Consider the following 19011-nt stretch of genomic DNA (forward strand, 5'->3'; position numbering starts at 1 on the left):
CAGGGATGGGCACAGGGCAGCAGGAAGGGGCTGTGATGGGCACAGGGCAGTGAGGAGGGGTTGGGATGGGCACAGGGCAGTGGGAAGGGGCTGTGATTGGTACAGGGGAGTGGGAAGGGGCTGTGATGGGCACAGGGCAGTGAGGAGGGGTTGGGATGGGCACAGGGCAGTGAGGAGGGGCTGTGATGGGCACAGGGCAGTGGGAAGGGGTTGGGATGGGCACAGGGCAGTGGGAAGGGGCTGTGATGGGCACAGGGCAGGGGAAGGGGTTGGGATGGGCACAGGGCAGTGGGAAGGGGCTGTGATGGGCACAGGGCAGGGGAAGGGGTTGGGATGGGCACAGGGCAGTGAAGAGGGGCTGTGATGGGCAGTGGGAAGGGGCTGTGCACCCCTCAGCTCCCTGCCTGCCCCAGGGCCTGGATGGGTCCTGTCAGGTTACAGACTCAATAAATCCCAGAAATAACACCCTGGAGCACATTTTCAGGCAGTTTTGCTCTTTTAAGGCATATTCAGGAAATCCCTATGTCCCCAAACACCAGGCAGGGCTGCCAGGGAACCTCAGCTAGGAAAGGAATCCTGGTGGTTGGTTGACCCCTCCCCAGAAACTCTTGGGGTGCACCATGCCCAAGAGCTTCCCCAAGTGTCCCTGAGGTGACTCCCCCTGTCATTTCTGAGGCTTTTGCTTGGTGGCAAGGAGGGCCCAGGGCTTTGATGGGTCCTGTCAGGTTACAGACTCAATGAATCCCAGAAATAACACCCTGGAGCACATTTTCAGGCAGTTTTGCTCTTTTAAGGCATATCCAAGAAGTGACAGTCCCTGAGTCCCCAAACACCAGGCAGGGCTGCCAGGGAACCTCAGCTGGAGCTGGTGGAGCCACGAAAAGGGGTCCTGGTGGTTGAGCCCTCCCCATGCCCAGTGTCCCTGAGTGTGGCTCACCCCATCATTTCTGGGGATGAGGTTTTTGCTTGGTGGCAAGGAGGGGATGGGGATCTTTGGGCACCCTCTGGTGGATTGTAGCCCCCGCCAGGTACTGCTGGAGGAGCCTCCTGAGCTCCTGGTTCCTGGCTGCCAAGGCTGCCCGTGCCTTCTCCAGCCCCTTCTCCTCCAGCTTGGCCTTGTTGAACCTCTGCCAGAACCTCTCCAGCCCAATGTAGTCCTTCATCACCTGTGGAGAGGCAGCAGGGAGATTTTGGGGTCTCCATCCTGCCCCAAGCACCGGCTGGGGGATCCCCAGAGCTGAATCACAGCCTGAGGATGGCGGTGGCGCCTCCTCACCCGTGCCAGGGGCTGGCTGGCCGTCTCCTCCAGGACCATGCGGGCTTTTTGCTGCTCCAGCTCGCCCAGCGAGGAGGGGTAGAAGGGCAGCACCTTCTCCTCTTCTGTCTCCAGCCTGCGGCACAGCTCAGCCAGGCGTAGGAGGCGCTGAGCCTGGTGGGGACATCAGGATGGGCAGGTGGGGACGGACAGCAGGACACAGCGGGGACATCAGCGGTGCCCAACTCACCTTCTCCACCAGCTGCTGCAGCACCTTGAGGGTGGCAGCGCACTGGGAGCAGAGCGTCACCAGGTGGGTGTGAGCCGTGGCGCCGGCCCCGCTGATCTGAGAGCGGAGCTTCTGGAGTTTCTGCTGGGCGTCCTCCCGGTCGCCGCGGATGCGCTGCGTTTGCTCCTCGCTCCTGCGCAGGTGAGCCGCGATCTGGGCCCGAGTGGCCGTGACCATGTCCTGGGGAGAAACGGCGGGGAAATGTTCCTGGGGGAAATTCCTGCTTGGAAAGGGTGGCTCAGCTTTGGGATGGGGAAAAATTCCTTCTTGGAATGGTGGAAAATTCCTTCTTGGAAAAGGTGGCCCAGCTTTGGGGTGGGGGAAAATTTCTCCTTGGAAAGGAGGAATTCCTTCTTGGAATGGGGAAAATTCCTTCTTGGAAAAGGTGGCCCAGCTTTGGGGTGGGGGAAAATTCCTTCTTGGAATAGGGGAAAATTCCTTCTTGGAAAAGGTGGCCCAGCTTTGGGGTGGGGGAAAATTCCTTCTTGGAATAGGGGAAAATTCCTTCTTGGAAAAGGTGGCTCAGCCTTGGAATGGGGGAAAATTCCTTCTTGAAATGGGGGAAAATTCCTGCTTGGAAAAGGTGGCTCAGCCTTGGAACGGGGGAAAATTCCTTCTTGGAATGGGGGAAAATTCCTGCTTGGAAAAGGTGGCCCAGCTTTGGGGTGGGGGAAAATTCCTTCTTGGAAGAGGGGAAAATTCCTTCTTGGAATGGGGGAAAATTTCTTCTTGGAATAGGGGAAAATTCCTTCTTGCAAAAGGTGGCCCAGCTTTGGGGTGGGGAAAATTTCTTCTTGGAATGGGGGAAAATTTCTTCTTGGAATGGGGGAGAATTCCTTCTTGGAAAAGGTGGCCCAGCTTTGGGGTGGGGGAAAATTCCTTCTTGGACAGGAGGAATTCCTCCTTGGAATGGGGGAAAATTCCTTCTTAAAAAGGTGGCCCAGCTTTGGGATGGGGGAGAATTCCTTCTTGGAATGGGTGGCCCAGCTTTGGGGTGGGGGAAAATTCCTTCTTGGACAGGAGGAATTCATTCTCGGAAAGGAGGAATTTCCCCCAGCTTTGGAATGGGGGAAAATCTCTTCCTGGAATGGGGGAATATTCCTTCTTGGATAAGGTGGCCCAGCTTTGGGATGGGGGAAAATTCCTTCTTGGAAAGGAGAATTCCTTCTTGGAAAAGGTGGCTCAGCTTTGGAATGGGGAGAAATTTCTCCTTGGAATCGGGGAAAATTCCTTCTTGGAATGGGGGAAAATTCCTTCTTGGAAAAGGTGGCCCGGCTTTGGGATGGGGGAAAAATCCTTTTTTGAAAGGGTGGCCCAGCTTTGGGATGGGCTGTTCGGGGCACTGGTGGAGGCACCATCCCTGGAAGTGCTCAAACACCACATGGATGAGGTTTAGCAGTGGCCCTGGCAGTGCTGAGAGAACAGTTGGACTTGATGATCTCAGAGACTTTTCCAACCTCAATAATTCCATGATTCCATGGCTCAGGCACTGCTCCACAAACTCTTGGGGGGCCCCTTCTTAGCCTGGCCTGTTGTCACCTCCTTGCCAGTGCCAGGTTGGCCTTGATGGGTCTCAGAGGCTTTTCCAACCTCAACAATTCCACCATCCCATGGAAAAACGAGTGGGGAATGAGGGGTGACCCCACTCCCACAACCACCCAGCACCCCTGCCAAAACCTGCAGCTTCTCCAGCCTCTTCGCCTGCACGTTGATCTCGCTGGAAGTCCTCTCACACTTCTTCTTGAGCTCCTCCAGCTCCACCTTCTTCTTCTCGGTGGCCTGGGCGTAGTTCCTGCGTGCTGTCTGGATCTGCTCCCACAGCCCCTCGAGCCTGGCCCCCAGCTGCAGGCGGCTGTACTGCTGATCCTGCCAGCACTGGGGGGACACACATGGTGAAAATTGAAATGCAGGATGTTTTTAGTTACATCTGTATGGCAGATTATCTTCGTCAAGTGGGCAGTTTGCTTTATCTCTCTCTTTGAGTTGACCACATTCACACCTCCCTCTAGGGGGACATCTGCTGATAACAGCTATTGAATGTCAGTGCATGGCTGATAAGAACTGCAGCATCCCATTGGGAGATGTGAGCCCGGGGGGAGGAGCCAGACATTCCTACCTGGATACAATCTGAGATTTCAAACATTCCTACCTGGATATGATCTGAGATTCCAAACATTCCTACCTGGATACAATCTGAGATTTCAAACATTCCTACCTGGATACAATCTGAGATTTCAAACATTCCTACCTGGACACAATTGAGATTTCAAACATTCCTACCTGGATACAATTGAGATTTCAAACATTCCTACCTTGATATAATCTGAGGTTTCAAAAATTCCTACCCAGATATAATCTAGAGGTTTTTGAGACACCAGCACGGCTTCTCCACTGGATTTCCCAGAGGAGCAGCAGCTGCCTCTTCTTCCACTGGATCTTCAGAGGAAGAATAAATCCTTCTCTACAGATCCCTGCTCCAGCAGAACCACCCCTGACACTGCAGGAGGGCTGAGCCACAATTCCAATGGGACTGCCACCAACACCCTGACCCACAGGGTGCCAGGTTGGGTTCTGATTCTGTCAGTGTTGTTTTTAGTTCACTGCATTGTTTATTTTATCCTTTTATTTTCTTCCCTATTAAAGAACTGTTATTTCCTGCTCCCATATTTTTTCCTGAGAGCCCCTTAATTTTAAATTTATAACAATTCAGAGGGGTGGGGAGAGTTTGCATTCTCCATTTCAGGGGAGGCTCCTGCCTTCCTTAGCAGACTCCTGTCTTTCCAAACCAACAGGTTACCCCCGAAACCTCCCCTGCCATCCCTGCCAGACCTTCCATGCCCCCTTGCCTTGTTTTTGATGTCATCCCGGGCGCTCTGGAAGTTCAGCAAGGCCGCCTGCTCGCTCCTGGCGTGCTCCTCCTCCGTGGCCAGCTCCATTTGCTGCAGGACCCAGCTTTCCCAGTCCCGCTGCTCCAGCATGGCCTTCCTGTGGGGACACAAGGCAGGGCAAAAGGGTTTCTTCTATTGTTGGGGGAGATGAAACAGGAAAGCCTTATAAATAAGATTGATTTTGAGAATATGGAAATTATAAGCAAGATTGAAGTGAAAGCAAGTTTAGGTGCGCCGAGGGGTCACCGACAGACAGACACACAGACACACAGACACATAGACACACAGACACATAGACACACAGACAGAGAGACAGGTGGAGTGTTGGGGGAGATGAAACAGGAAAGCCTTATGAATATGATTGCCTGGCAAAAGATTTTGAGAATATGGAAACTGTAAGCGAGATTGAAATGAAAGCAAGCTTTGAGATCCCTCAGTTACAGAACAACTGGAAAACAATGGTGTGGCCGGCTGAAGGTGATCCCCTTTTGATGGAACAACAAACCTCTGCTTGCAGACAGCTCCAAGGGTCAGAGCAGACCCTGCCAGCTTGGCAGAAGGGGCACAAAGAGGAGTTTTTAGGGTTTCCAAAGAGTAGTTTTTAGGCTTGGCAGAAGGGGTCCAAAGAGGAGTTTTTAGGGTTTAAAATGTAACACAGTATGGTGATGTAATGATTCTTATAGGCTGTACGGAAATGCTGTAGGATTTGTATCTTGGACTAGATTGGTTAGTGAGAATTAGAATATTCAACACAGAAGAAGATTTATTGTATTGGAATGGAAAGCTCGCTCTCTTCCCCTTTTACTCTCTCACCCTCTCATCCTCTCTACCCCTCTCTCCTCTCAGTCCTGCTCCAACTGTGCCTGGTAGCTCCCAGCAGCTCCCTGCACTTGGCCCTTTGCAATAAACCCCAAGTTCCATGCCCTGGCTTCAGAGATCTCTCGTGTCTGTCTGTCCTGACCTTCCTACCCCCCCCCCCCCACGACACTCTTACACTCCATGACAAAGGCACTGCAGGGTTCCCCATGGCACCAGGGGAGGCTCAGCTCCATTTCAGGACAGTCCATGGGTGCCACTGCTGCTCCATTCCCTTCTCCTCCTGTGTTTTGTTGTGATTTCAGGGTTTACCTCAGAACCTCGGGTCCCTCCCCTGATAATTCCCTGCCAGGTGTGTCAGTCACCTCTCCTTTCCCCTCCCAGCACTGTCTGTCAGTCCTGGAATTCCAGAAGTGATTGGCAAAATTCAAAAGGTGCTTTCCACCCCTGGGGGGGCACTGGGCCATCCAGCTGTCCTTTGTCCTTTTGTCCCTCCCCTCCTGTACCTGGTTGGTGGGATCCCTACTCTTTCCCTGCCCCTTGCCCCAGGGTTAAAAGGAACAACAACCACAGAACTGGGGACTTCTGTTGGAGCTGTTGCTGCATTCAGAGGCCTGTGGGCCAGGATAAAGCTCTGGATCCAAACCCGCCATCAGAACTGACTCCTTTTCTTCACCATCACCTTAAAGCTTCTCTGACAGAGGTAAACCTGAGGTAAACTCCATGAGAGGAAGCTCCATCCTGAGCTGCTGCAGGCCTGGACTTGTCTCCACGTGCCCAGCTGTCACAGATATATCTTATGAAAAATCCTTTCCTTAGAATTTTTTTCTCCTGAGAAGCTGAGAGCCTCAGAAATGAAATATAAACAATAATTATCTGCTGCTGTGGAATGCAACAGATGCACCTGTGATTGGTCTCATGTGGTTGTTTTTAATTAATGGCCAATCACAGTGAGCTGTCTCAGACTCTCTGGTCAGTAACAAGATTTTGTTATCATTCCTTTCCTTTTCAAGCCTTCTGATGAATCCTTTCTCTATTCTTTTAGTATAGTTTTAACACATCATTCTCTTTTAACATCATATATATCATAAAATAATAAACCAGCCCTTCTGAAACACGGAGTCAAGATTCTCATCTCTTCTCTCATCCTGGGACTCCTGCGAACCACCACCACACCCAGGTGCAACATCCAGCTGGCCAAAAGTGTCTGTGGGGTGAAAACACCACACATCCAGATAGCCAAAAGTGTCTGTGGGGTAAAACACCACACATCCAGATAGCCAAAAGTGGCTGTGGGGTATCCAGATAGCCAAAAGTGTCTGTGGGGTGAAAACACCACACATCCAGCTGGCCATAAGTGTCTGTGGGGTAAAACACCACACATCCAGATAGCCAAAAGTGTCTCTGGGGTGAAAACACCACAGTTGCTGCTATTTGGTTCAGCACCAAGGGCCAGACAAGCTCAGGCACGGCAATATTGATAATTATTCCAACACCCCTTGAATTTCCACACCTCTCAGCCTCAAACTCGGCCTTCAGGGCGCCCACCTGGGCACTAAAGCCCTGCTCCAGGTATTCCAGGCGGCGGCGCTGCAGGTTCAGCAGTTGGTCTGTGAGGTCCAGGTGGCTGCTCAGGGCTCGGTTCTGCTGCTCCTCTGCTTGCTTCAGCTCCGTCACCAGCGCCTGGGGAGGTTTTGGGGAGTCATTTTTTTGGGGGGGGGTCATTTGTGTCACCTGGCACCCCCCTCTGTCACAGATATATTTTATGGAAAATCCTTTTGTTAGGATTTTTCCTCCTGAGAAGCTGTGAGGCCTCAGAAATTAAATATAAACAATGATTATCTGCTGCTGTGGAATGCAACAGGTGCATCTGTGATTGGTCTCTTGGTGGTTGTTTTTAATTAATGGCCAATCACAGTCAGCTGGCTCAGAGTCTGGTCAGTCACAAGATTTTATTATCATTCCATTTTTTCCTTTCCTTTCAAGTCTTCTGATAAAATCCTTTCTTCTATTCTTTTAGTATAATATATATCATATATTTTAATACATATCTTATATTAATAATATATTTTTATATCTTATAGAAAAATATAAGATATATATAATATATATCACAATATATATCTCATATATCATAATATATATCTCATATATTTTAATATATACCTTGTATTTTTAATATATATAATATATATAATACTAAAAGAATATAATGTAATATATATAATAAAATAATAAATCAGCTAGCCTTCTGATGAATTCCTTACTTCTATTCTTTTAGTATAATATATCCCATATATTTCAATAAATATCTTATATTTATCATATATGTTTTATATATCTTAAAGATATATATAAATTACATGTCAATATTTTATGATATTATTATATTATATTATTTTTGTAATATATTAAAATATTTTAAATATAAGATATATATCTCATAATATATAATATATTTTTATATATTATATTTTAATATATATGGTATATATTATACTAAAATTAATAGAATAGAATAGAATAGAATAGAATATTTCAGCCTTCTGAAACATGGAGCCAAGATTTTAATCTCTTCCCTCGTCCTGGGACCCCTGTGAACACCCCCACACCCCTCCCCACCCTGCCAGCCCCAGAGTTGTGGGATCCATCTGCCCTGCAGAACAGAGAGAAGCTGTGAGAAAAGCAAAGGATGTTCGTTGTTTCAAGTCTAAAAATCTGAGTTTCAGGAGACGATAAAGAGCTTGGTGGATTTCTAAATAGTTATTAATGATTTTCTTTAATAGCTCTCTGTTTCAGGATTCTGCAAGTCTGTTTCAGAACAAGGAAGGACCACGAGTGCTCCAGATTGCAAGGCAAGATGTATTTATTACCATCTGTATGTCAGCTGTCTTTTGTCAGTGGGCAGTTTGCCTTATCTCTTCCACAATCACTCCTCCCTCAGGAGGGGACATCTGCTGATAACAGCTATTGAATATCACTGCATGGCTGATAAGAACTGCAGCATCCCATTGGGAGATGTGAGCCCAGAGGGAGGAGCCAAACATTCCTGCCTGGATAGAATCTGAGATTTCAAACATTCCTGCCTGGATACAATCTGAGATTTCAAACATTCCTGCCTGGATAGAATCTGAGATTTCAAACATTCCTACCTGGATAGAATCTGAGGTTTCAAACATTCCTGCCTGGATATAATCTGAGGTTTCAAACATTCCTACCCAGATATAATCTGGAGATTCTGGAATACCAGCACGGCTTCTCCACTGGATTCCCCAGAGGAGCAGCAGCTGCCTCTTCTTCCCCTGGATCTTCAGAGGGGATCCCTGCTCCAGCAGAACCACCCCTGACACTGCAGGAGGGCTGAGCCACATTTCCAATGGGACTGCTGCCAACACCCACAGGGTGCCAGGTTGGGTTCTGACTCTGTCAGTGTTGTTTTAAGTTACTGTATTGTTTATTTTATCCTTTTATTTTCTTCCCTATTAAAGAACTGTTATTCCTGCTTCCATATCTTTGACTGAGAGCCCTCTAATTTCAAATTTATAACAATTCAGAGGGAGGGGGTTTACATTTTCCATTTCAGGGGTGGCTCCTGCCTTCCTTAGCACACACCTGTCTTTCCAAACCAAGACAAACTGTTATTCCTGCTCCCATATCTTTGCCTGAGAGCCCCTTAATTTCAAATTTATAATAATTTGGAGGGGTGGGGAGGGTTTGATTTCAAATTTATAACAATTCAGAGGGAGAGGGTTTACATCCTCCATTTCAAAGGAGGCTCCTGCCTTCCTCAGCAGACACCTGTCCTTCCAAACCAAGACAACCAGGAATGTCACAGACCAACATCTCCAGGGATTGGACCTTCTCCTGACACTCAGCTGTTTGGATTGAAACCATGAATGTTCTCACAGCTTCTCCCCGTTCAGAGGGCCCGGGAAGAGCACCCAGAGTCACCTCAATGGTGCCATCCTTGCAGTCCATGACCCTTGAGAAGGTCTGGCTGAGGATCTCGATGTCCTGGCGCAGCTCTTTGTCCTTGGCCTTGCGTTGGGCTGAGCGCCAGAGCGTGCGGACCTTGTGGAGACCCCAGAGGCTGCTCTGCTCCTCCCGGCTCAGCTTCTCCTGTGGAGAGGGAATGGGAGGTGGGAAAGGGTCAGGAAGGGGTTTGGGGCTGCTCTGCTATCTGGGGGTGCAACAGAACGGGGGCAGCCCCAGCCCTGGTGGGGATGATGGGGAAATTTGCTGGGGAAAAGAGTTTGGGGGGCTTAAAGGGTGGAGTTTGGAGGGGATCAGGGGAGGCTGCAGTGGGGTTCCGGACCTGCATGAAGCGGGTGAGCAGCGCCCTCTTGATTTTGGCCTGCTCCTCCTCAACCAGCGCTTGTCTCTGCAGCAGCAGCAGCTCGGCCTCGGCCGACGTGGGGGCACTGAGTTGGGACCTCGCCATGGCTGGAGGAGGGGACAGGGCAGGAGAGGTCGGGGTGTGCGTGGTGACCCCTCCAGGGCCCCCACCACGGCCTGTTTCCCCTGCCCAGCCCCCTGCACTATGGGGTACCCCACACCCCATAACCTTCTGCCTCCCTCCCCAGGCTCCCCCAGACCCATTTCCTTGCCCCTCCACTTCGGAGCACCCCCAGACCCCACCAACCCCTTCTGGCCCCTTCTCCCCTCCCAGGGACCGCCCAGACCTGTCCCCACCTCCTTTCCCAGGCCCCAGGGCCCATTTCCCTCTGGCCATCCCCACTTCCAGAGCCCTCCTAGCTCATCCCTATCTCCCTCCCACGCTCCCCCAGCACCCACCACCCCTTCCAATGGGGTCTCCCACCCCCCCCCCCCCAATTTGGGGTCCCCCCGGTACCGGCCCCGGTCCCGGCCCGGCCCGCGCGTCCCTCCGGTCTCCCGGCAACGGCCGCTGAGGGGGCGGGGCCTCCGCGGCACTTCCGCCCTGACCCGCGCGGGCGCCCCCTGGCGGCCAAGAGCGCGCTCACGGGGCGTGTCCCGCCCGCTCTGCCTCTCCGCTATTGGCCGGCGCTCCGGGATTCCCCGCGCTAATTGGCGGGTGGGAGCCGCCGTGGGCGGGCCATGCAGACGGCGGGGTATATAAGGCCGCTGCGGCGGCGGGGCGCAGGGCGGTGGGTGGGTGCTAGCGGGGGGTGTCTGTGCGCGCCGCCGCCATGCGGGAGCGGAGGCCGGCACCGGCCGCCCCGGCCCGGTGCAAGCTGGTGCTGGTGGGTGACGTGCAGTGCGGCAAGACGGCCATGCTGCAGGTGCTGGCCAAGGATTGCTACCCTGAGGTGAGCCGAGAAGGGCAGCGGGGAACTGGCAGCGGGCGCCGGTAAAGCGGGACCGAGCGGGGCGCTGACGCTCTCGGTGCCGTTGCAGACGTACGTGCCCACCGTGTTTGAGAACTACACGGCGTGTCTGGCCAGCGAGGAGCAGCGGGTGGAACTGAGCCTTTGGGACACCTCCGGTATCGGGGGGAGACACGCACGGTGCATGTTTGGGGGGCTGGCGGGGGCTCCGCTACCGGGGGAGTGCGGCGGGGGCTGCCCCGGCCCTGATCGGCTTTAGGCTTTTGGGGGATCGCGGCTGGGATGCTGCAGTGAGCGGGGGGTCCCTGCAGTGGGGGTGTTTTGGCATCCCGAGGGTGTTTTGGGGACCTGCAGCGTGGGAGGGGAGGGACTTTGGTGGCCTTGTTGGGGTCTCGGGGGTGTTTTGGGGGGCCGGGGGTGTTTTGGGGTCCCTGCGGCTGCGGAGGGCGCTTGGTGCCCGCACTTGCAGGGGGGTTCAGGTTTAGGGTCATACCCGTGGGTTTGGGGGTGCAGGCGCTCCCCAGGGACCCACCCTACGGTCACAGGGGGGTCAGGAATTGGGGGGGGTCCCAGGAAGCTGAACCCCTTCTTTGGTGGGGGTCCCCACTCCGCTGAGCCCCCCCGGGTGGGGTTCTGCCTGTGAATGGGGCGGATTTATGGGGACAGCCCGCTGTTCCGCGTCCCTGGGCACCCCCAATATTTGGCGGGGGGGGTCGGGGCAGCCCTGCCCGGTGCTGCAGTGTCCCCCCCGGTGTAGAGGGGGGGGTCCCCGCCGGTCCCCGGTTGCCATGGCGATGCGCTGGCGCAGCCTCTTTGCTATTCCGTGCACGGAGCGTCTGGGCTGCCAAACCCCTCCGAGGCCTTTTGGGGGGGCTGGGGGGGGTGTGGGGGGGGACATCCCAGAGCCCCCCACCCCATTAACCCCCCCCTCCCCCGCCATTCCCGCACCCCCTTCCCGCACCGCGATCCCCGCAGTCCCCGGTGCGGTGCTGGCGGCTCCGTGTCCCCGGGGATCCCGGGGGGGTGACAGCGTGTGACACCCCCTCCTCTGGCTCCCCCCCTACCCCGAGACCCCCTCGGTGCTCCCCAAAATGGGAGGGGGGGGGCGGGGGGGTTGTTACATAAACAGCGCGGGCTCCATTTCCCGCTGCCTGGCCAAGGCGCGATGCGACGCGGATGGGGCTGCGGGGACCGAGGTGGTGATTTGGGGGGGGTTCCGGAGCTGTGCCCCTTTTGGGGAGCTCTGTCCCTTTTGGGGGGCTCTGGAGCTGTGCCTCTGTGTCCTTTTTGGGGTTCTCTAGAGCTGCGGACCACCACCCTGAGCAGGAGGGGAGCTGTGTTTGTTTTGGGGGGCTCTAGAGCTGCGTGTCCGTCTGTCTCTTTTGGGGTCTCTAGAGCTGTGGCCCCCACCCCAAGCAGGAATGGGGCTGTGCCTGTTTTAGGGGCTCTGTCCCTTTTTGGGGTCTCTAGAGCTGTGTCCTCACTGTGGGTAGGAATCAGGCTGTGTCTATTTTGGAGGGGCTCTGTCCCTTTTGGGGAGCTGTGTCTGTTTTAGGGGCTGTGTCCCTTTTGGGAGGCTCTAGAGCTGTGTCTCCGTCTGTCCGTTTTGGGGGGCTCTGTGCCTTTTGGGGAGCTCTGTCTCTTCTGGGGTGTCTAGAGCTGTGTCCTCACTGTAGGTAGGAATCAGGCTGTGTCTATTTTGGGGGGGCTGTGTCCCTTTTTGGGGGGCTCTAGAGCTGTCTGTCCCTTTTGGGGAGCTGTGTCTTTTCTTGGGGGCTCTGTGCCTTTTGGGGAGCTGTGTCCGTTTTGGGGGGCTCTGTGCCTTTTGGGGTCTCACCGTGTGCAGGATTGGGGTCTGTCCGTCTTGGGGGGCTCTAGAGCTGTGTGTCCGTCTGTCTCTTTTGGGGAGCTGTGGCCGTTTTGGGGGGATCTGTCCTTTTTAGGGGCTCTGGAGCTGTGTCCCCACCCAAGCAGGAATGGGGCTGTGCCTGTTTTAGGGGCTCTGTCCCTTTTGGGGGTCTCTAGAGCTGTGTCCTCACTGTGGGTAGGAATCAGGCTGTGTCTATTTTGGGGGGGCTGTGTCCCTTTTTGGGGGGCTCTAGAGCTGTCTGTCCCTTTTGGGGAGCTGTGTCTTTTCTTGGGGGCTCTGTGCCTTTTGGGGAGCTGTGTCCGTTTTGGGGGGCTCTGTGCCTTTTGGGGTCTCACCGTGGGCAGGATTGGGGTCTGTCCGTCTTGGGGGGCTCTAGAGCTGTGTGTCCGTCTGTCTCTTTTGAGGAGCTGTGTCCGTTTTGGGGGGATCTGTCCCTTTTAGGGGCTCTGGAGCTGTGTCCCCACCCAAGCAGGAATGGGGCTGTGCTTGTTTTAGGGGCTCTGTCCCTTTTGGGGGGCTCTAGAGCTGTGTCCTCACTGTGGGTAGGAATCAGGCTGTGTCTATTTTGGGGGGGCTCTGGAGCTGTGTGTCTGTCTGTCCCTTTTGGGGAATTCAGTCCCTTTTGGGGGGGCTCTAGAGCTGTGTGTCTGCTTGTCCCCTTTGGGGAGCTGTGTCTTTTCTTGGGGGCTCTGTGCCTTTTGGGGATCTGTGTCTGTTTTGGGGGACTTTGTCCCTCCTGGGGGACTCTAGAGCTGTGTGTTCATCTGTCCCTTTTGGGGAACTGTGTCTGTTTCAGGGGCTGTGTCCCTTTTGGGGTTCTCTAGAGCTGTGTGTCTGTCTGTCCCTTTTGGGGAACTGTGTCTTTTTCGGGGGTGCTCTGTGCATTTTGGGGAGCTGTGTCCGTTTTGTGGGGCCTTGTCCTTTTGGGGTCTCTAGAGCTGTGCCCCCACCCTGGCAGGAATGGGGCTGTGTCCCTTTTGGGGGGCTCTAGACCTGTCTCCCCACCCCAGTCAGGACAGGGGGCTGTGTCTGTTTTAGGAGCTCTGTGCCTTTTGGGGAGCTGTGTCCCTTTTGGGGTCTCTATACCTGTGCCCCCACCCCATTTTGGATGAGGGACTGTGGCTGTTTTAGGGACTCTGTCCCTTTTTGGGGGTCTCTAGAGCTGTGTCCCCACAGTCAGGACGGGGGCTGGATCTGTTTTTGGGGGCTCTGTCCCTTTTGGGAGGTCTCTAAGCTATGTCGCCACCCCGGATGGGAATTGGGCTCTGTCTCTTTTGGGGTCTCTAGAGACGTGTCCCCATCCCAGTAAGGCCGAGGGGCTGTGTCTGCTTTGGGGGGCTCTGTCCCTTTTGGGGTTTCTATACCCGTGCCCCCACCCAGTCCAGATGGGGGTTTCTGTCTCTTTTAGGGGGATCTCTGTCTCTTTTGGGGGGCTCTGTCCCTTTTGGGGTCGCTAGAGCTGTGCCCCCACCCTAGGCAGGAATGGGGCTGTGTCCATTTTGGGGAGTCTCTGTCTCTTTTGGGGGATCTCTGTCTCTTTTGGGGGTCTCTGTCCCTTTGGGGCTCTCTATACCCTTACCCCCACCCCATTTCGGATGGAGATCTGTCTCTTTTGGGAGGCTCTGTCCTTTTTGGGGGTGCCTAGAGCTGTGTCCCCACCCTGGGCAGGAATGGTGCTCTGTCCCTTTGGGGTGTGCTGTGTCTCTTTTGGGGGCTCTGTCCCTTTGGGGCTCTCTATACCCTTACCTCCACCCCATTTCGGACGGGGGGGCTCTGTCCCTTTCCCAGCCCCCCTTTCCCGTGTCCCGGGGCTGGAGGGGCTGATCGTGTCCCCCCTTTTCCCCAGGCTCCCCCTACTATGACAACGTGCGGCCCCTGTGCTACAGCGACTCGGACGCCGTCCTGCTCTGCTTCGATGTCAGCCGGCCCGAGACCCTCGACAGTGCCACCAAGAAGGTGGGGAGGGGGCTCAGGGATGTGAGGACACTGACCCTGAGGGGTTTGGGGGGCTCAGGGATGTGGGGACACTGACCCTGAGGGGTTTGGGGGCTCAGGGATGTGGGGACACTGACCCTGAGGGGTTTGGGGGGCTCAGGGATGTGGGGACACTGACCCTGAGGGGTTTGGGGGGCTCAGGGATATGGGGACACTGACCCTGAGGGGTTTGGGGGCTCAGGGATGTGGGGACACTGACGCTGTGGGGTTTGGGGGCTCACAAATGTGGGGACACCAGCCTGGGGAGTCCCTGTGGGGTTTGGGGGGCTCAGAGATGAGGGGACACTGATGCTGTGGGGTTTGGGGGGCTCAGGGATGTGGGGACACCAGCCCGAGAGGTCCCTGTGAGATCTGGGGCTCAGGGATGTGGGGACACCAGCCTGAGGGGTCCTCGTGGGGTTTGGGGGCTCAGGGTTGTGGGGACACTGATGCTGAGGGGTTTGGGGGGCTCTGAGATGTGGGGACACCAGCCTGGAGGGTCCCTGTGGGGTTTGGGGGGCTCAGAAATGTGGGGACATCAGCCTGGAGGGTCCCTGTGGGGTTTGGGGGGCTCACAGACACAGACCACTGACTCTGTGGGGTTTAGGGGTTCAGAGTTGTGGGGACACCCATGCAGGGGGGTCCCTGTGGGGTTTGGGGGGGCTCAGAGATGCAGGGGCACTGATGCTGAGGGATTTTGGGGGCTCACAAATGTGGGGACACCAGCCCGAGGGGTCCCTGTGGGGTTTGGGGGGTTCAGGGATGTGAGGACAATGTCCTGTGGGTACCTCTATGGGGTCTGGGGGGTTCCTGTGGGGATCTCTGTGGGGTTTGGGGGTTCCTGTGGGTACCTCTATGGGGTACTTGGGGCTCAGTTTAGGATATCCCGGTGGGTTTGGGGCTCAGTTTAGGATATCCCGGTGGGTTTGGGGCTGTCCCCCTGGATTTGGGATATCTCCCAATGACTTTGGACTGTCCCGGTGGGTTTGGGGCTCAGTTTAGGATATCCCAATGACTTTTGGGGTCTGGGGGGTTCCTGTGGGTATCTCTGTGGGGTTTGGGGGTTCCTGTGGGTACCTCTATGGGGTCTGGGGGGTTCCTGTGGGCATCTCTGTGGGGTTTGGGGGTTCCTGTGGGGTCAAGGCTGGCACATGGAGACACCACCCCCATGGAGGTGACAGGGCGAGGCTTTTGGGGTGTCCCCTGTCCCTGAGAGGTGCCCTGCCCCCTTAGTGGAAGACAGAAATCCTGGATTATTGCCCCAACACCCGCGTGCTGCTCATCGGCTGCAAGACGGACCTGAGGACAGACCTGAGCACGCTGCTGGAGCTCTCGCACCAGAAACAGGCGCCCATCTCCTACGAGCAGGTCTGGGGGGGCCCCGAGGGTCTGGGGGGGCCCCGAGGGTCTGGGGGGACCCCGAGGGTCTGGGGGGGGTGGGATTGGGGTGTCCCAGTGGTCTGGTTTGGGGGGGATCCTGGTGTTTGCACAGGGCTCAGTTTGGGGTGGTCTTGCTGGTTTGGGGATGATTTTTTGGGGTGTCCCGGTGGTCTGATATGGTTTTGGGGGATCCTGTTGTTTTTGGGGATGATTTTTGGGGTGTCCCAGTAGTCTGACATGGGGGTGGGTTTGGGGGGGATCCCGGTGTTTGCACAGGGCTCAGTTTGGGGTGTCCCAGTGTCTGTGATATGCCTGGTGTGTTTGTTGTGCCCCCATGGCTTTGGGGCTCACTTTGGGATATCCCAATGTGTTTGGGGCTCAGTTTGGGCTGTCCCAGCATGTTTGGGATAACCCAGTGGGTTTGGGGCTCAGTTTGAGATATCCCAATGACTTTGGGCCGTCCTGGTGGGTTTGAGTTGTCCCCATGGGTTTGTGGGGCTCACTTTGGGATATCACAGTGGGTTTGGGGCTCAGTTTAGGATATCCAGGTGTGTTTGGGGCTGTCCTGATGGATTTGGGATATCCCAATGATTTTGGGGTGTCCTGGTGTTTGTAGGGCTCACTTTGGGATATCCCAATGACTTTGTGCTGTCCCAGTGGATTTGTAGGGCTTAATTTGGGCTGTCCCGATGTTTTTGGGGCTCACTTTGGGCTGTCCCAATGTTTGTGGGGCTCATTTTGGGACATCCCAAAGACTTTGGCCTGTCCCAGTGTTTGTGGGGGTGGGTTTGGGATATCCTGGTGGGTTTGAGGTGTCCCTGTGTTTGCACAGGGCTCAGATTGGCTTCTCCTGGTGTTTGTGGGGCTCACTTTGTGCTGTCCCGATGGGTTTGAGGCTCAGTTTGGGATATCCAGATGTGTTTGGGGTTGTCCCAGTTGGTTTGGGCTGTCCTGATGGGTTTGGGATAGCCCAGTGGGTTTGGGGCTGTACCAGTGGATTTGGGATATCCTGGTGGGTTTGTGGCTCAGTTTAGGATATCCCAATGACTTTGATCTGTCCCGATTTTTGGGATACCTCAATGACTTTGATCTGTCCCGATTTTTGGGATACCTCAATGACTTTGATCTGTCCCGATTTTTGGGATATCCCAATGACTTCGATCTGTCCCAGTGGGTATGGGGCTGTCCTGGTGGATTTGGGATATCCCGGTGTGTTCAGGCTGTCCCAATGTTTGGGATATCCCGCTGTGTTTGGGCTGTCCCCATGGGTTTGTGGGGCTCACTTTGGGATATCCCAATGACTTTGGGCTGTCCCAGTGGGTTTGGGGTTCAGTTTAGGATATCCAGTCGTGTTTGGGGCTTTCCCGATGTTTGGGCTCTCTCGGTGTTTTCTGGGACTCTGTTTGGGGCTGTCCTGGTTGGGATATCCCAATGATTTTGGGGTGTCCTGGTGTTTTTAGGGCTCAGTTTGGGCTGTCCCAATGGGTTTGGGATGCAGATTAGGATATCCCAATGCGTTTGGGGTGTCCTGGTGTTTATAGGGCTCACTTTGGGATATCCCAATGACTTTGATCTGTCCTGTTTTTTGGGATATCCCAATGATTTTGGGCTGTCCTGATGGGTTTGGGGCTCAGTTTGGGATATCCCGGTGGGTTTGGGGCTGTCCCAGTGGATTTGGGATATCCCCATGGGTTTGGGGCTCTGTTTGGGATATCCTGGTGGATTTGGGGCTGTCCTGATGAGTTTGGGGCTCAGTTTGGGACATCCCAGTGTGTTTGTGCTGTCCCCATGGGTTTGTGGGGCTCACTTTGGGCTGTCCCTGTGTTTGTGGGGCTCACTTTGGGATATCCCAGTGGATTTGAGATATCCCAATGACTTTGGGCTGTCCTAATGTTTGTGGGTGTGGATTTGGGGTGTCTTGGTGTTTGTGGGGCTCACTTTGGGATATCCCAATGGATTTGAGATATCCCAATGACTTTGGGCTGTCCCGGTGGGTTTGGAGGATGTGTGTTTGGGGGATGTCTCAGTGTTTGTGGGGCTCACTTTAGGATATCCCAATGACTTTGATCTATCCCGATTTTTGGGATATCCCAATGACTTTGGGGCTGTCCCGATTTTTGGGATATCCCAATGACTTTGATCTGTCCCAGGGGATTTGGGATATCCCAATGACTTCGATCTGTCCCAGGGGATTTGGGATATCCCAATGACTTTGATCTGTCCCGATTTTTGGGATATCCCAATGACTTCGATCTGTCCCGATTTTTGGGATATCCCAATGACTTTGATCTGTCCCGATTTTTGGGATATCCCAATGACTTCGATCTGTCCCGATTTTTGGGATATCCCATTGACCTCGATCTGTCTTGATTTTTGGGATATCCCAATGACTTTGATCTGTCCCGATTTTGGGATACCCCAATGACTTTGTCCCAGTGGATTTGGGATATCCCAATGACTTTGATCTATCCCAATTTTTGGTACATCCCAATGACTTTGGGGCTGTCTCAATGGGTTTGGGACTCACTTTGGGATATCCCAATGACCTTGACCTACCCCTCTACCTGACTCCCCGCTTTTAGGGCTGTGCGGCCGCCCGGCAGTTGGGAGCCGAGGGTTACCTGGAGTGTTCGGCCTTCACCTCGGAGAAGAGCGTGCACAGCATCTTCCGCGCCGCGTCCGGGCTGTGCCTGAGCAGCGCCGCCCCGCAGCCTCCCCGCAGCCCCGGGCGCGGCCTCTCCAAGCGCCTCCTGCACCTCCCCAGCCGCTCCGAGCTCATCTCCTCCACCTTCAAGAAGGAAAAAGCGAAAAGCTGCTCCGTCATGTGAAGGGGGGAAGGGATTCGCACACACACACACACACACAAACACACACAGAGCCCCCTTTCCCGCTCCCACCCCAAATTTGGGAAGCCCCCCCATCCCCCCCAAGTGCACGGAATGGGGTCTGGGGGAGCTGGGGAGGGGTTGGGGTGCTGCCCTTGCCCTGGGAGGGGAGGGCTTCACCCAGTTCCCAACCCTGAGGGGGTCCCGGGGGGTTTGGGGTGCTCAGACCCTCAGAAACATCAGCTGGGATGATCCTGGTGGGGTTTGGGGTGCACAGGATCCTGGGGACATCAGCCCAGAGGGATTTGGGGTGCTCAGACCATCTGGGACATCAGCTGGGATGGTCCTGGTGGGGTTTGGGGTGCACAGGATCCTGGTGACACCAACCCAGGGGGGTCCCTGTGGGGT

At 54.7% G+C, this 19011-nt stretch overlaps 2 protein-coding genes across 2 annotated transcripts; one reads left to right on the forward strand and one right to left on the reverse strand.

The window, feature by feature from the left end:
• Positions 1-941: 941 nt before the first annotated feature.
• Positions 942-9689, reverse strand: CCDC65 (coiled-coil domain containing 65). The gene is made up of 8 exons (XM_058821988.1): positions 9564-9689; positions 9200-9367; positions 6762-6931; positions 4391-4529; positions 3222-3419; positions 1506-1724; positions 1277-1429; positions 942-1166 (listed from the first exon to the last, which is right to left on the reverse strand). Exons 1-8 carry the CDS (start codon positions 9687-9689, stop codon positions 942-944), a joined length of 1398 nt encoding a protein of 465 aa, XP_058677971.1.
• Positions 9690-10374: 685 nt separating this feature from the next.
• On the forward strand, positions 10375-18720 carry RND1 (Rho family GTPase 1). The gene is made up of 5 exons (XM_058822074.1): positions 10375-10536; positions 10625-10712; positions 14271-14380; positions 15632-15766; positions 18361-18720. Exons 1-5 carry the CDS (start codon positions 10417-10419, stop codon positions 18604-18606), a joined length of 699 nt encoding a protein of 232 aa, XP_058678057.1. The 5' UTR covers positions 10375-10416; the 3' UTR covers positions 18607-18720.
• The last annotated feature ends 291 nt before the right edge of the window (positions 18721-19011 follow it).

This window comes from Ammospiza caudacuta, chromosome 31 (genome assembly GCF_027887145.1).
Source record: "Ammospiza caudacuta isolate bAmmCau1 chromosome 31, bAmmCau1.pri, whole genome shotgun sequence".
NCBI classification, from domain to species: domain Eukaryota; kingdom Metazoa; phylum Chordata; class Aves; order Passeriformes; family Passerellidae; genus Ammospiza; species Ammospiza caudacuta.

What these genes read in the sequence shown, in the direction of transcription:
- CCDC65 (XM_058821988.1), bottom strand. Translation starts at nt 9,689, where the DNA reads ATGGCGAGGTCCCAACTCAGTGCCCCCACGTCGGCCGAGGCCGAGCTG. An exon ending in TGCTCACCCGCTTCATGCAG is followed by an intron (nt 9,368 to 9,563) that starts GTCCGGAACCCC and finishes CCCTCTCCACAG; the next exon opens with GAGAAGCTGAGCCGGGAGGA. An exon ending in TGCAGCAGCTGGTGGAGAAG is followed by an intron (nt 1,430 to 1,505) that starts GTGAGTTGGGCA and finishes TGTCCCCACCAG; the next exon opens with GCTCAGCGCCTCCTACGCCT.
- RND1 (XM_058822074.1), top strand. Translation starts at nt 10,417, where the DNA reads ATGCGGGAGCGGAGGCCGGCACCGGCCGCCCCGGCCCGGTGCAAGCTG. An exon ending in CCAAGGATTGCTACCCTGAG is followed by an intron (nt 10,537 to 10,624) that starts GTGAGCCGAGAA and finishes GTGCCGTTGCAG; the next exon opens with ACGTACGTGCCCACCGTGTT. An exon ending in TCGACAGTGCCACCAAGAAG is followed by an intron (nt 14,381 to 15,631) that starts GTGGGGAGGGGG and finishes CTGCCCCCTTAG; the next exon opens with TGGAAGACAGAAATCCTGGA.